Consider the following 15,291-nt stretch of genomic DNA (forward strand, 5'->3'; position numbering starts at 1 on the left):
AATATTCATACTGAAACTCATTAGACTTTAACCTATTGTAGATAATTCTTCTATATTAATATCTTCATTTTTATATGTCCAGTTGAAAAATCTAAGTTTAGAAGAACTACAGATGCGGTTAAAAGCGCTGGACCCCATGATGGAACGAGAAATAGAAGAGCTTCGTCAAAGATACACTGCGAAGAGGCAGCCCATTCTGGATGCAATGGATGCAAAGAAAAGAAGGCAGCAAAACTTTTGAGTCTAATTCCTTTCTGTTTGTTTTGTTGACTATTCTGGAGACCAAGAAACCACTAAGAATTGAAGGAATATTAAGTTTTTTTTTAATCTCTAAGATTTGTGCTCTACAACCAGGCAACAATCAAAAACTGATGATGGTACAAACCCAGGTAAATTCCCAAAAGACAGAGCTTAATACTGTATCCACTGTGTTTTCATTTTTAAATGATGAAAACAGTAGAAATGCATTCTTCTCTATATCTATCAGCTGCATACCAGCACTAAAACTGTGTTATAAAATGAAGGCTGTGTTTAGAAACCTTGAAAATCCAAAGCTATTGTTTAATTGTACAGCACCGAAGGGCTTTATGTTACAATATTCTTTATTCTCTTCTAGTAGCCTATTTATTGTATTCCTTTAGGTAAACTTATTTATTTATGTTATTTCACTTTGTTTTGTGTTTTAAGGACAAAATCAGGATAGCTTTGGTGAAGGGAGAAACATGTTAATAGGTAATAATATACAACCAAATTGTACTATAAGCAGGGACCGATGGGGGACATTCCTTGATTTCCAGGATGGTTTTCCAATAGAAGCAAAGCAATAATAGCAATAGTACCCAAATGGGCCAGACGTTTTTTATACTGAAGCAATAATTCCATTTTTACCATCTGAAATTTTAATTTTTTTTATTTTTGATGTTTGGTACAAATAGAACTATATATATTTAGGTCAGACAGAGCTATGTTTAAAACCAAAGAAATCCATAGAACCCTTGCACAAAAAAGTATGGTAAATATTTTAAAAGAAAGAAATCCTTAAGACAAATGTAATTATTAATATTGTTTCATGTTTCATGTGTAGGTCTGATAGCTAAACTGCATCAAATTGTAATAAGCTCATCACATTCATTTCTGTGAAAATGTGCTCACTGGACTTTTTTTGTTGATTTCATTTATTTCCTGGGAATTGGTAAACATCATGTGCCTGATGATAACAAAGTAGCAAAAACATTTGTACTGAACTGTGCAAGCCTTGGGGACTACAGGAGGAAAAAAAAGATTAAAACCATTAAAAAGAAACTGCTTTCTAATTGAGTGAACATTTGCATGATTGAACTGGGACCAGTCATTTTCTAAGCTACATATGGCCATTTTGACAGCATTTGTTCTTTTGTGTGTTTAATTATTATGTGCAAATCATAAAGACAAATAAATTTTACTGTGCCACCCAGCACATTTTCATCTCTGTATCTTTTTTTAAAAAACTCATGACCTGGATTCTGTCTTTTCCAGGCAAGGAAGGTATATTAGTCAGGACAGTTAGACTATGCAGTGATAACAACTCTGAACCTTCAGTGGCGTAACATAACCCCGGTTATTTGTCACTCGTGCGCCCTGCTCCTGTCCTTCACACCCAGGGACCCTGCTGACAGAGCCTCCACCATCTGCAACGTTGGTGGTCACCACAGCAAGGGAAGGAGCCCTGACAAGTCTCACAGCAGCTCCAGCCACAGTCACACGTCGGGTCAGCCATGAGCAGTATTGAGAACTATTTCCATGGCCGCACCTGATTTCGGGGAGCAGGAAAAGGCAACCTTTCCATGCTTGGAGGGGAGAGAAGGCACATGGTGGCAGGTTCATTAATGACTGCCACAGAAGGTATGTCATCTCTGGAAACTTCTATTACTTTTTAAAATGGCATTTGTGCCCCAGGTAATGCCTGGAGCAACATTTGTCTTTGCTGTGTTGGGTCCTTACAAATAGTAAATTGTGTAATTAGATACAAATTATAAGATTGTTTAAATAGTGGTGAATATTGAGCATTTTACAAAGGTTATGTATGCTACATTTATTTGGGATGGTCAGATGAGTCAATCAGCTCAAACATCCTTTTTTTTCCTTTCTTAATTGCTTTTTTTTTTTTTTTTCAGTGAAACAGCCTAATACCTCGCCTGATTTGATGGAACCAAATGACTGATTTGCTGTCATCCAAGTAAAACCACCTACAGGAAATGACAAGAAACCTATGAAGATGATTCCTCTTAGTTTGCTAAACTAGAAAATTTATGCAAACTAATTCAGTGAGATCTGTTAACCACTCTTATTAATAACATAGTCTCAACAAGAGTTCTCCTTTTAGTAAGTAATAGCCCATGTTCCAATCATATTGTAATTTTTATGTAAATAGACTTGATATACTACTGTTATATTTGTCTTTTTAAATATATAGAAACATACATATTTAAGAGAGTTAAGAACAATGGGCATTGCTTAGTTGTAGAACCTTAGGAAGCTGCAGAACATTTGAGGATAATCTGCTTTAAAATATTCCAGTCTTCTCACTCCCTGCTTGCCACCAATCAAAAAAAGGAACTTAAAGTTTTGAAGAACCAAAAGCCATGATAAAAACCTTCAAGTCTAGGTCAGCCTTGATTAATCATTATTCTTAGGAAAGAGTTTTCTAGTTATTTTAGTGAGTTTAAGAAGAAGCCTCTTACTATTTTAACCTTGGTTGCTGAGAACATTCCAAAAATAGGTAAGTGTACTTTCTGTACACCCCCGTCCTTTAATGGATACAGTATTGTAAATGTAATTGAAGCTAATGAGTCAGAATTTCATCTTGCTGAAAAGCCAGCATCATTGTATATGTTGTCCTGTAGATGAGAAAATTTTTTCTTTTATTAAATGAACTTAGATGACTCATTTCTATAGATTTGCAATATGCTTAGCTTATCGTAACATAGATAGTTTTATGTTCAAAATATGAGCTAATTTGGCCAGTATAAATTGGACAAAGAAAATGTATTTATTTAGATGAATTTCAAAATAATAATACCTACCATTTGGAACACTTACTAAGTGTCAAATACTATACTAAACAACCTTACACATATTACTTGCATGCTTTTGTATTTCTTTCTTCTGCTTATTTACTGAATCACATTCCCCAAGGTGTAAAATCACTCTCTACTCACTGAAGAATATGTACCTTCTCCAGCGGAAATTATATAATATATTAATAAGATGTTTTTAACTTAGTCACAGGAAATCTTTTCAAATTACTGACAAGTTAGCATTTAATAGGAATGCTATTTTCATTTCCTATCCTGTACGTTAAAGATTAATGATTAAAATAAATCCTGAAAATATTGATAGAGCATTCTAAATAGAACCTTTTTTAAAAAAATAATCGGAGTTGCATTACATTACTAAATTGTTATTAAATACAGGCATTTAATTAGATATTTCATCAAAATGCAATTTTGGAATACTAGATTTTTTTTTTTTATTTTGGCCCCAAAGCCCAAGAATCTGGGGGAGGGGGGGTCTAATGAGAGAACTACTTTCCTTGCTGTTTGAGCAGTCTGATGAGATCTATACCCAAGGGTGTTTGCACACCTTCGTTGGGTGGTCTGATACACTGAATAGTGGCTCATCCTCCATGGAGTCAGCTTCTCCCTGTTGCACATCCACACTGAACACCTTCAACCTCAACCAAGTCTTCCCTGAGTCATAAAAAGACCCCAAGAGAGAAAGCAAATGACCAGCTCAGTTCTTCCACCAGCCTTGGAAAAATAGCTCAAAGTCTATGCTCTCCTCACACTGATCATATCATTAGCAAGGCTCCCTGCCACCATTTTTTTCACTTGATTAAGCTCCTTAAATTAAAATTCTCATTTTCTGGGTCTCCCCAGTTCACAGAATTTTGCCTATTAAGTTTAAGAATGAACTCTACCTCCTGCCATTCATGGCCTACAACATGCCCCAACCGACATGACCTCATCTCACTATACTGCTTTCTTTGAGCCCTTTCTTCCAGCAAACTAAACTGCTTCCAAACTCTAATTACTTGATTTATCTTATCTTACTGGATTGTAAGGCACCTGAAAGCAGAAACTTGGTGTTTATCCATCTTGTTTCCCCACATTGCTTACCAGGATAGTAGATGTAATTGGTAGTAAATAAATTTTCATTGAATACAATTAGCTCAAATAAAAAAAATCGTCATCATTAATCATATAAGCTATTCCCTTTCCTTACATCCAGGTAGTCATGGTAACAGCAACAGTAATATCAATTTTGAGCATCTGCCAGGCCATGAACTTGATATATTATCTCAAACGTTCACAACAAGATGCATGATCTTTTTTCTCAGAAAAGAAAGGATTGGAGAGATTAAATGAGATCACAGAGCTAGTCAGTGCCAGCGTGAGCTTTAAACTCCCGACTGTCTGTCTCCAAAATCTTTGCTTTTTCCACTAGACCACAATGCCTAATAAACACAGCAGGTCTGGCTTTAGAATTGTTGGACCGGGTTGCTAAGCCCTCCTGCTGGTCTATCTTAGAAGGAGAAGCTTTCAATTAAAACTTACTTAGGAAGGGCCGTTGTTAGCCTGCTTGAACCTTTTCTCCATTTCAATGGAACCTTTCCGAAATGGCTTTCTACTAGCAGGGGTAGAAAGCAGGGTGCATTTACTTAAGTTTCCAAGATGACTTGTCCAAAAAGATTTTTCCCCTCATTAGGATATATTTGGAGTTCTTGTGCCATAAAAACTATGTTTTTTTATAAACTAAAATGTATCGTTTTCTCTCCCTTACCGAAGTCTGTCTTTGATAGTGAGTACTTCAGAGAACACGAATCAGCGGTGTACGGCGCCTTACCAGAGGCCGAATTACCTGGGTTTAGATCCTAGCTCTTCCCTTTTGTTGCCCTGGGCAAGAATAACCATTCAGCCAGTCTGTTTCCATGTGTTCATCTGTAATAATGCAGCAATTGTGAAAACCAAGTGTTCTAGTACATGCAAAATATTTAGTAAAGTGCCTAGCACATAGATGTTAGCTTAAAAAATAAACTTTTAAAACTTTTATGTATTGTTCTTAAAAGAACAAAGAAAAGGGCTCTGTTCTTCACTGATAAACAAGTTTATTGTAACTTCTACTAAAGTGCATTAGAGTCTTCTAGAACCCAGATGTGTCCTCCATCAAGGGTCTGGCCTTCTCTCAGGTAGTGATTTGCACTGAGGAAAATCATACTCAATTTTTTAAAGTATTTTCTTTCTTCCTAGAGCAAAATAAGTTGTTAGGTTAAGCTAAACTCTCCCCCAACTCTTTTAAGACTATCCTTTTCATTTTAGGGATATTACTAAGGCCAACATTCTATGGCCCCATTTGTGAAGAACCATCAGGAAATTTCAAATTTATGTTTTGAAAGTTTTGTTTTACTAAAGCTTTAGCATTCTTGGTCCTTAAAAATATGAATCATGTAATTGACTGGGTTTTCCAATTTGCTTTGGTCCCTGGAAGTTCTAAATCAAATTTATAGAGTTCATACGTTTATAGGATTCTATGATCTGTGTACTTCCATTTCCCTGATCTTATATTTATAAAAACTGAAAAGAGTTTTTTAAAAGGAAAGGAAAGGAAATACCTGAAGGTATGAGTCCTTCAACTGTACTTAGAAGGATCTGGTTCCTTATCATGTGTTATTTTTATATTTTCTCATAGGGTTCTTGTGGGTGTCAAATACGGTCATGTGTGACAAGGGGATTCGTTGCTCAGGTCCTGGACATAGAACCCTGCTGGAATCTCTCACCTGTGAGTATTACCATCTGAGGAAAGAATCTCTAGGGTACAAGGCTTCTGGAGACAGAGATATCCCCTGCCCTCCTGTTTGGGAAGAAGCCAACATAGAGAACACCATATGCCCTGGTCCTCACACCCCCTGCCCTCAACAACCTGTTCAAATCACATTTACACAAAAACTGGCTTAGAAGAGCAGGCAAGCACCATACCTCCAGCCCTGGGTCAGCCAACATATCAGAATCCCTAAAAAAGCCACTCTGTCTCAGTATTTTCCCATTTTTATTCTTCTATCTACAAGCCACTTTATATTCTCAATGAAGAGAGAAGGATATGAAGAAAAAAAGAAATAGAAGAGAGCAAAGAGAAATTAGGGTTTTTTAAGCATAATAGAAATGATGCTTGTAATCAAAAATTACAAAACAGTGTCATACCCTACATTGCACAATTGAAAAACAAGTATTTCATTTTATGAGAAACCACTAAAAGCTAATGAGCTTTAAAATTTTTCTAGGAGAAAATTCAGTGCCTGCCCATGTTTAAACCAAGCAACTAGTTGTCTTAAATTTTTATAGAATTTTCCAAGGTGAACTGTAATTAGTTGAGTGGAAGCTAAATAAAACTTGGTACTAAAGCTCTCAGGTTTTAAATACTCTCTTTCTAATGTTCCAGTGTATCCAGGGCACGCTGGTTTGGGGCAGTTCTGCAGCTGTGCTTTTTTTTTCCCCCAGCTTCCCATTTATTCCATGACAGCTTTCTTTCCTATTTAAAAACAAAATATTCTTAGCAAAAATATTCAAATGAGAAGACATAATAGCACTTGGAACCAAAGTCTTTGATGTTAAAAAAAAAAAAAACAAGCACTGAGGAATCTGAAATGTAGAACTGTTTCATTATTAACGAATCAATGTGCAGATGCATGAATTCATTCTCTGTTGACCTTTCGTAGACCGTATAGAACTTGATTCTAAAAGCACACCAAGCTGATGACCAGAAATCAGTTTCCATGCTTAGAATCTGGTCTTTGAAAATTATGCGTAATATTAATGGACTAATGAATCTGGGCCTTAACAAGTTTCAGCAAGGCTTTTCGATTTTGAAGGTAAATTAATTGCTTTAGCAAGTGAGGAATGATTTGGGATATGACTCAGAATTTGAATATGGTGGACAATCACAGAAGTCCAAGTATGTTTTTAAAGTTCTTAAAGCCACATTATTTCAATGTTACACAAATCTAATGGGTTGCTAGTTTTTTATGCTTGTTCAATGAATTCTGATGTCTTTGCCAGCTCGCCTGACATTTACTCAAAGCAGTGATAGCAAGAATATACAATATATACAAATACATACAATATCAGTCTAAGGTAACCATTTCTGACTTGGCTGAAAGGAAGAGACACCTTCTGGCAGAAAAGACCTATTCTTACACTGTCCAATTTGAAGCAAATTCATTTCTTTAGTTCTTGAGGTTGTTATAAAAAGACATGAAAGCTTATCTCTTCTGCAGATTGGAATGACTCTAAGGTCCAAAATGGTAGCCACTAGCACTTGAAATGTGGATAGTTCAAATTGAGATGAATTGTGAGTATAAAATACACATTGTATTTCGAGGACTTAATACAAAATAAAATGTAGACTATCTCACTAACAACTTTTAATATTTGTTACATATTGAAGTAATATTTTGGATATGTTGGGTTAAAAATATCTTATTTAAATTGATTTCACCTGTTTCTCTTTACTTTCTTTTAAATCATAGCTACAAGAAAATTTAAAATTACATATGTGGCTCACAGTTGTGGTTCACATTATAAATCTGTTGGACCGTGCTGATCTGTAAGATAAAAGCTTTCAACTGATGGATGGATGAAGTGTGATATACCCATGCCAGGGAATATGGCTTAGCAATTAAAAGGAATAAAATAATGGATACAGGGGTTTTTTTGAGGAGGTGACAAAAATTTTCTAAAATTGATTGGGGTGATGATTGCATAACTCTGTGAATGTATTAACTAATCAACTGTAAACTTTTTTAAAAAATGAATACATTATATTTAGTAACATTATAATCATAAAACAAAAGTTTCTGAATTTCAGGGGGTAAAAGATAAAAGCATACTCTGTCGCTCAGAAGAAACCCAGTCATTCTTAGTACCTAGATAAGAAGTATCTCTAAGGCCACCATTGGAAAGCACACCATTATATTCAATTTAATATCGGTTTTCATTATCAGTATTCTCAGAGTAAACACAAGGGTGACTTCTGCAGGTCTGTGTGGTGTCAGTGGCGTCACACGCAATTCAGTAAACACCGACATGCCAGTAGCTCCCAAATCCCTGCCCTCAATCCAGACTTCTCCTTGAAACCATGTGTGTGCACCTCAAGTTCAGCATGACCAAACACTGTTGCCTCTGTATTTCTGTCCAGTTGGTGCCACATCTACCGTCCAGTCCCCGATGCTAGAAACCTGGGGGTCCTTGAATCACCTTTGTCTTTCACCTCGTGCCACCCCCTGCCCATTCAGGCTCCATCATCTCCTGCCCAGAAGATTGCAGCTACCCCTTCACTGGTCTCTGCCCCAGGTCTGTAGCCTTCAAATCACTCTCCTCCCATCTGCTGACACCATCGATCCGGGATGCAGTGGATTTCCATCGCCTGCAGGATAACCTTCATTAAACTGAACCTGTCCTCTAATACCAGGGCTCTGCCTCTGGCTCCCTTCTCAGCTCTGAATACTCCTTCACGTGACCTGCATCTGCTGCTGCCCATCCCTCCTGAAGATGAAGTGGCCAGTGTCTACTCCTCCTGTCAGCTCAGCTCAGGGATGCCCCACCATGCACCCAGACAGATCACAATCACTGCATTTCCCAGGCTGTATTATAGTGTCCACTCATTCTTCTGTATCTCCCACCAACTAAGTTGCTTCGGGGCCGGGACTGTGCCCTTGTTCTCCTCATCTCTAGCACCAGCACAGGCCCAGCATAGTAATGCTTAATATACGTTTGTCGAATAAGGGTGAGCCACAGGTAAAAGCACTGTGATTTAAATTCTGCATCTAAGCAGATGGCCAAGAAATCTTACAAGCCCAGTTTTTAGCTGCTAAATACCCTTGCTTGTCTCCATGAGGACATGGGTTATGTCTGTTTTGCTCATCACTGTGTCTTCAGTGTCATTCGTATTTGTTGGATGGGTGGAGGGGAAGATGAATGAATGAATGAACAAAGATGCAGGCAGAGAAGTGAACTAAAAACAACCTGCTTTCATGAGACTAGGCCTGGTAGTCACAAATTTATATCTGTGTCATCCCCCGAACCTGAGTCAGATTACTCAGCATCCAATACTTGGGCACCTGGGGAAGCATTGATTTTGCGCTTGAGCAAACAGTTATCCGATTAAATGTGAGAATGCAGGTGACAAATACTGCTGAATTCCCTGCACTCAGCTACACTGTAAGGCCTAAAAGATAGTTTCTACCAGGGGAGACATAAGCTTCTTTATTGTCCTTTTGTAGCAAAAATGGTCACGTCTCTGTAGTTCTAGACACTTTGATTTATACAAAACAGACTGATGCATCGTATCTGCTTCACAAAAGTATGGAAAAGGGAACAGTCTTTTTTTTTTTTCAGTCCCTATAATCCTGTTGTCAGTGGTACAGAAATCTGTATGGAAAGTAAAGAATGTCTGTGTTTCTCAGAATAGTCTCACAGAGGCTCTCGCCATGGCCTCCCACGTGTAGATCTGGATTTTTTTTCCCCAACTCCCCACCATCCATCCATCTCTGCAGGGACCCCGCAGCGGCCTCCCGTCCTCTCCCCTCAGCCCGCTTTCTTCTCTCCCAGCCCAGCAGAGAGGGTTTGATGTTGGACACGGCTGTACCTTCTGGGTCCTGCCCTCCAGGAACCTGGGTACATACTCCCCTCTGACGCCTCTCCTCCGCTGTACGTCCTAGCTCAGATGTCACCTCCTCTCTGGTCTTCACTGTGCCCAACAGCTCACAGTGAGTGCCCGGCAGACACTCCCCAGAGCTCCCCTCCCCACCAGCCTCGCTAGGCCTCCAGTCAGCGTGCAGGCCGTGTTTTGCCTCTCTAGTCACAAGGAAGATACAGTTAAACGAAGGGCTCAGATTCAGTTTTTGGTTTGTGCTGGAGGATCAGCAGTGAAACCATGTCAAGAGGGCTTCCTCCAACCAGGACAAGGTGACCCCTGCCCTCCCGACAGCGGGCACATCCGGTGCCCTCTGCTCCCAAGCCTGGCAGCGTGGGGGGTGTCTGCAGACCCTGCCCCAGGGGAATGCGGTGCCGATGCGTCCATCCACGTCCACATGACACCCCTGCACACTGGTTCGTGTAGCAGTCATTACCCAATGGGAATGTCTTGCAGCCTTTCCTTGGTTCTGAAACTCATTCAGAAATGCACATCACGGGGAAGCTGACCCTTCCAATCTTGTTGGTGGCACTGCCTGACCAGCATGTCGCAGGTGTCCAGCCTGGGGGGCTTCGCAGGGTGGCCACGCAATGAAACCACTTTACTGAGGCCTCCCCACCCTCAAGCATGCAGCAGTTCAACCCGACTACCCCGGGACCTGCGATTTCTCCAGCATCACTCCCAGTGGGAGGGCCTGACCCCCCACGGTAGCTGGCCCCTCTGCCCTGTGTTCATTTACTACTCGTCAGCATTTACTTTGTGCCATGCGCCGTGCTGAGCACCGGAGATAAATATCCTCACACCCTGGAGCTTCCAGTTAGTGGGGGGGTGACAGACATCACCCCATAAACAAAAATGACAAACACAAGAAGAGCTAAAGAGGAAAAGTACTGGATGCTGTGGGACATAAGGCAGAGACACTGGGTGGGAGAAAAACGTCATTTAAGTTGGGGCGAGTGCAGAGAAATCCTCTCTATGGAAGTAGCTACTGGTGGGAGCCCTGGGGAGCAGCAGTTGCCGCCTCTTTCTCTTAAAGGATAAGGCTGCCCCCCCCGTCATTGCACTCCCACATTCCCAGACACAAAGAGGCACAAACACTCCCACAGACGTACACACACACACACACACACACACAAACACAGATTTACACAGAGACATGCACACAAAGACCAACATACACAGATCCTGAGACCCACGTCCGTACACACACATGTACGCCTCTCTGTGCTGCTGACAGGCCATCTGAGGTCCCTTTTCACCCAATGGTGCATGTGAAAGTTTGGGGCACTGAGGACACACAGAGAAGTTCCCATTGCACTCAGCACAGGGCATGGCTAGTGGCGTGTCACCGAGCTCAGTGATGGCTCGTGGTTGACTTCATTCTGCCTCTCGTTTCCCCTCCTGGCATTGTTTGCTGAGGCCAGCTCTGCTGTCTCTCTGAACACATGACATCTGCATATTCCAGTTTCCAGGCGTCAGGCTTATCCCTGAGATATGAGCACAAATGGGTCCCTGAACCTGAGGACTGGAGCGTCCTGCTGGTTCTACAGCTGTGACACCAATTTACATATTCCTGCTGGCAGCATGGGGAGAGGGGAGCTCAGGCAGAGGTGAGGTCAGTGGGAATTGGGTTTGACTGGAATTTATTTTTTTATCTTTTTAACTTGAGAGACTTTTAAAAAAATCAGTGAGCTCATGCAGATTACATCGTAATCTATCACCTCTCGGCTCGCAGGTGCCAGGGCACAGTGAAGGGCAGAGTGGAAGAGGGTGGCTTCGCCTGCTGTAGGTTAGAGCCCAGAATGACTTGCGGGGGTCCCCGGATCCCAGCCCCGGAGAGGCGTAAAGAAAGCTGGCTGGCTTTGCATCCGCACAGCGTGGAAAAGCCCGGGACACCCTCGGTGTTATGTGTGGTGGTTTCCCTCCTCTCCTCCCATATGCTCCGCAGAAAGAAATGCCAGCTTCCACCCCGTGACGGCGGTCTTTGTAGTAACTGACCCTGAACGCAGTGGGTTACAATTCAGCCAGCCGCCCCCAGTAGTCAGCCCCGGCAGACCCACAAAATTTGCCAGAAAAATCGATCCAAAGCTGACAGATCAAAAGTGAGTCATGCCAGCTCTCCTCTTAGGAAATGGTTAGATGGATGTCTGACTGATAACACCTCAGTTCTTTTCATAGTAGGTCTGAAAATAGCTCAGAAGTCTTTAAACGTCTGGCGATGTAGGCGACGGAAAGAGTTCGAACCCCAGTCCTGTTTCTACCGTATTCACCCAGTCTGCCTTCCTCATAGCACATCCCTGCACATCAGGGGTGGCTCTGTGCTGGGCAGACCCACAGCCTCTTTAGGAGACCTTTAGTCTAGGCCTCAGGACTGGCCATCCCTGGATAGGTGAACCTGGTCATCTAACACTCAGTCCTTTCATGCAGTCAACTTTTGTGTCCCTATCGCCTGCCCCTGGTTGCCCCATTGAAAGGCAGTTCCTTCCTAAATGGGCCCTTTTCTCTGTCTTAGAGCCTTAATGGGCCAGTGCAGATCTTCCACCTCCACAGCTGTGACCTTGTATGTCTGTGGCGCTTACTTTGAACATCAGCACCAGCAGTAGCCAAAGGAGTCACCGGTAGGTCTAAGACACAGGAAGGGGAAAGATGAGCCTGGCAGGGGGGTTGCAGAAAAGGATGGATGGGAGTGGGAGAGCCTGGGCATGAGTCTGTTGGAAGTTAACAAAACAAGAGTTAACACAGACTGAAGTGGGTTGGGAGCCTTTAGAATGGAGACAAAGGGACCAACGTGGGGGATCCTGTGAAGAAAGTATTGACAAGTCTAGTGTCCCGGTGGGTGTGGAAATGAACGAGGGTCAGAGAGAAGACAGCAAGGGGTATCCCTGAGACCCAGCACGGGTGTTTCTCCGTGGGGGGTCGGAAAAGCACGTGCCTCAGAACCACCTGGGAGCTTTTAAAGAGTGAAAGTGCCTGGGGCCCACCCCCAAGAGTCTGATTTTGTAGATGGAGTGATGCCCAGGAATCTACAGCGTTAAAAGCTCCCAGATGATTCCAATGCACAACAAAGTGGCTGTAAAGTCTACACTGCTTAAGGGCTGGGAACAATATATGTATTTCCCTCACATCTAATATGGTACTTGGCAATTAGTCAACTGTCAAGAAATGATTGCTGTGGTGAGTGAATGGCTAAATAAATGGATGACAGAAATATCAACCTGAGTGGCCGAGAGCACTGAGGTTCCAATAACAGACGTAAGGGAGAAGGCGGGAGGAAGAGCAGGCTTGGGGTGAATATATGGAGTTGGGATGGAGTTGGACATGGTGACTGCCAGATGCACACGGGTAACATGCACGGGGTCCGGAAGTGACGCAGAGTCAGGCAAATTGACCCGTGGGTCATCTGCACACTGGTTGAGCTTGCAGCTTTCAGGACAGAAGTTTGGGGCACATGCATGATGAAGAGAGTCAGAAGGAGGATGAAGACCCCATGAGGATATGACAGGTAGAGGCAGAGCCCAGAGAACCAGCAATGTGCAGGGCCCAAAAATCTGAGAGGAGGGAGTGCAAGGAACTGAGAAGTTATTCTCTAGGGGTCAAAGAATTTGGAGGAGCTGAGGAAGGGCCACTGGATTTAGAGATTAGGAAAGCACCTGGTGGTCACCAAGAGAGCAGTTTGAAAATAGGAACAGAAGCCGATCAGGGAGATTAAAATAAGGAAGTGGATGAAGAGGAAAGCTGAGGCCACCAGAAGAGTTCACCCACCGTGGGTTTCTCCGGGGAAAGGAGAGAAATAGGATGACAGCTATAATGGGCCAGCAGAGAAAGGCAAGACCTCGGACCACATCATCCCTCGGGCTGCCCCTCAAATGCTAGTACTTTGCAGGGACCTTTCCTTTCTTCTGTTCCTCTCTGTACACTTCTCGGATAATCTCACCCATGGCCTCAACATCCTGTCTCTCCACTGGGGTGTCCCGTCCCAGGCTTCCTCCTGCCCCCACATACCTCCATCTGTGTGTCCCCCAGGCACTTGGGCAACAGGAATCAACCTCAGGGATAGATCCAAGTATTCCCTGCCTCTCTTGGTGGCACCACCATCCACTCGTCCACTCAGAGGCCCTCTCAGCCCCCCATCTCTCTTCCCCACATCCAGTCATTGACAGAGTCCTGTAGGGCTGAGCTCCTCGGGGACCCACTCTGCCCCTTCCAACCCAGCTCATGCCCTTCGTAGCTGGCCTGCACGATGGCAGTGACCTTGAATAGGTCTCCAGGCCCCTCCCATTGTGAAAAGCATTAATCTGGTCAGGGTTCCCCACCCCAGTGACAAAAGAATGACACCCAAGCTCTTCTGATGCCTTCTCTGTGGACTGTTTTTGCACCATGTTTCTTTTCAGCTGCACTGACTCACACGTGTCTCACACATGCTGGCCCACGGGCACTCCTTGTCTTTGCTGGTGCAGGGCCCTGTTCATGGGGGTCTCCTCCCTCCCCCTTCCCTCCATCTCCCCTTCCTGACTCGCCCCACCATGTCTGTGTGGCCAGCCTCTGTCCTCTTTCTGTTTGCAACCTGGAAGTCCTATCTTCATGAGGCAATATTTGCGCCTCCTTTCCCTGTGTTCTCACTGCCTTCTTCATCCAAAAGGCTTTTAATAGTTTCCATATCTCTGTTCTACCAGACTGTGAACACTTTTGGTGGGGAGGGCAGTGGAGGTCCCAGCAAGTGAGGGGTGGGAGTTGACTTCCTGGGAGGCCACTGGTGAACTAAGAGCTTGTTATGTTGACTGGAAACAAAATGAATTCAACAGAAGGCCTGGAATAACTCCACTGAACATCTCCTAGTCTCCCTGCCTGCTCTTTCCCTTCGTTCTTCTCTGCCTTCTCTTTTATTCACTCTCTCCTTCTGTGCCCTCTTTTGTTTATCCTTTTTCCTGGCTTCTTCCTATCCCTTTTCCCTTCTGCAGGAACTTGCACCAGCTCCTAGGCAAACCTGCCCTCTTCCTCCCCTGTTGTATCTCCTTCCCCTTGGCCACGTCTTTACGACCTTGTTTGTATCTACGTTCTTCTGAAAGCATCAGCTTGTCACTTGCCGACAAAGTCATTGCCTTGGAGAGTTTCACCAGGAGGGTGGTGATATGGACAAACGAGCTCACAGAAGGAGGAACATGCTGCAGGTTTGCAGACCTACAGTCTCAACTGAATCTAACACCCAGAGAGAAACTGGTTAAAAGTTCTCCTAAAAGTAAGATGATAACCGTGTGAGCGCAGTATTTAAGTTCTTCCCTCAAGAGGAGGTGTTTGTTTTTCCTTTTAAGATGCAAGGGATCCTGGCCCCAAAATACCCCTGAACACCCATTTATACCCCTGCTGGAGGGAGGAGACGCATGTGCCCAGCGGATGAGAACTCTGGGTCTGGGGTAGTGGTGACTGGCTCCTCGTGCTGCCTGTCAGTCCCCTTCCTCAGCCGCCATGAGACGGGGACCAGGGTGACACCTGTTGCCACATCCTTCTGAAGGTTACACAGAAGAGGACACTGCAGATGCCACGGCCCCTCAGGGAGAACTAAGCATG

The 15,291-nt window shown here is 43.1% G+C and overlaps 1 protein-coding gene across 2 annotated transcripts in view; it reads left to right on the forward strand.

The window, feature by feature from the left end:
• Positions 1-1,453, forward strand: part of STK3 (serine/threonine kinase 3) — a 233,307-nt gene extending 231,854 nt beyond the window's left edge. For both annotated transcript variants that reach the window (XM_032467980.1, XM_032467979.1), the window contains one exon: positions 83-1,453. In XM_032467980.1, the coding sequence (XP_032323871.1) occupies positions 83-241 (159 nt within the window). In that variant the 3' untranslated portion in view covers positions 242-1,453. The remainder of the gene's footprint in view (positions 1-82) is intronic.
• Positions 1,454-15,291: the final 13,838 nt, after the last annotated feature.

Source organism: Camelus ferus, chromosome 25, assembly GCF_009834535.1.
Source record: "Camelus ferus isolate YT-003-E chromosome 25, BCGSAC_Cfer_1.0, whole genome shotgun sequence".
NCBI lineage: Eukaryota > Metazoa > Chordata > Mammalia > Artiodactyla > Camelidae > Camelus > Camelus ferus.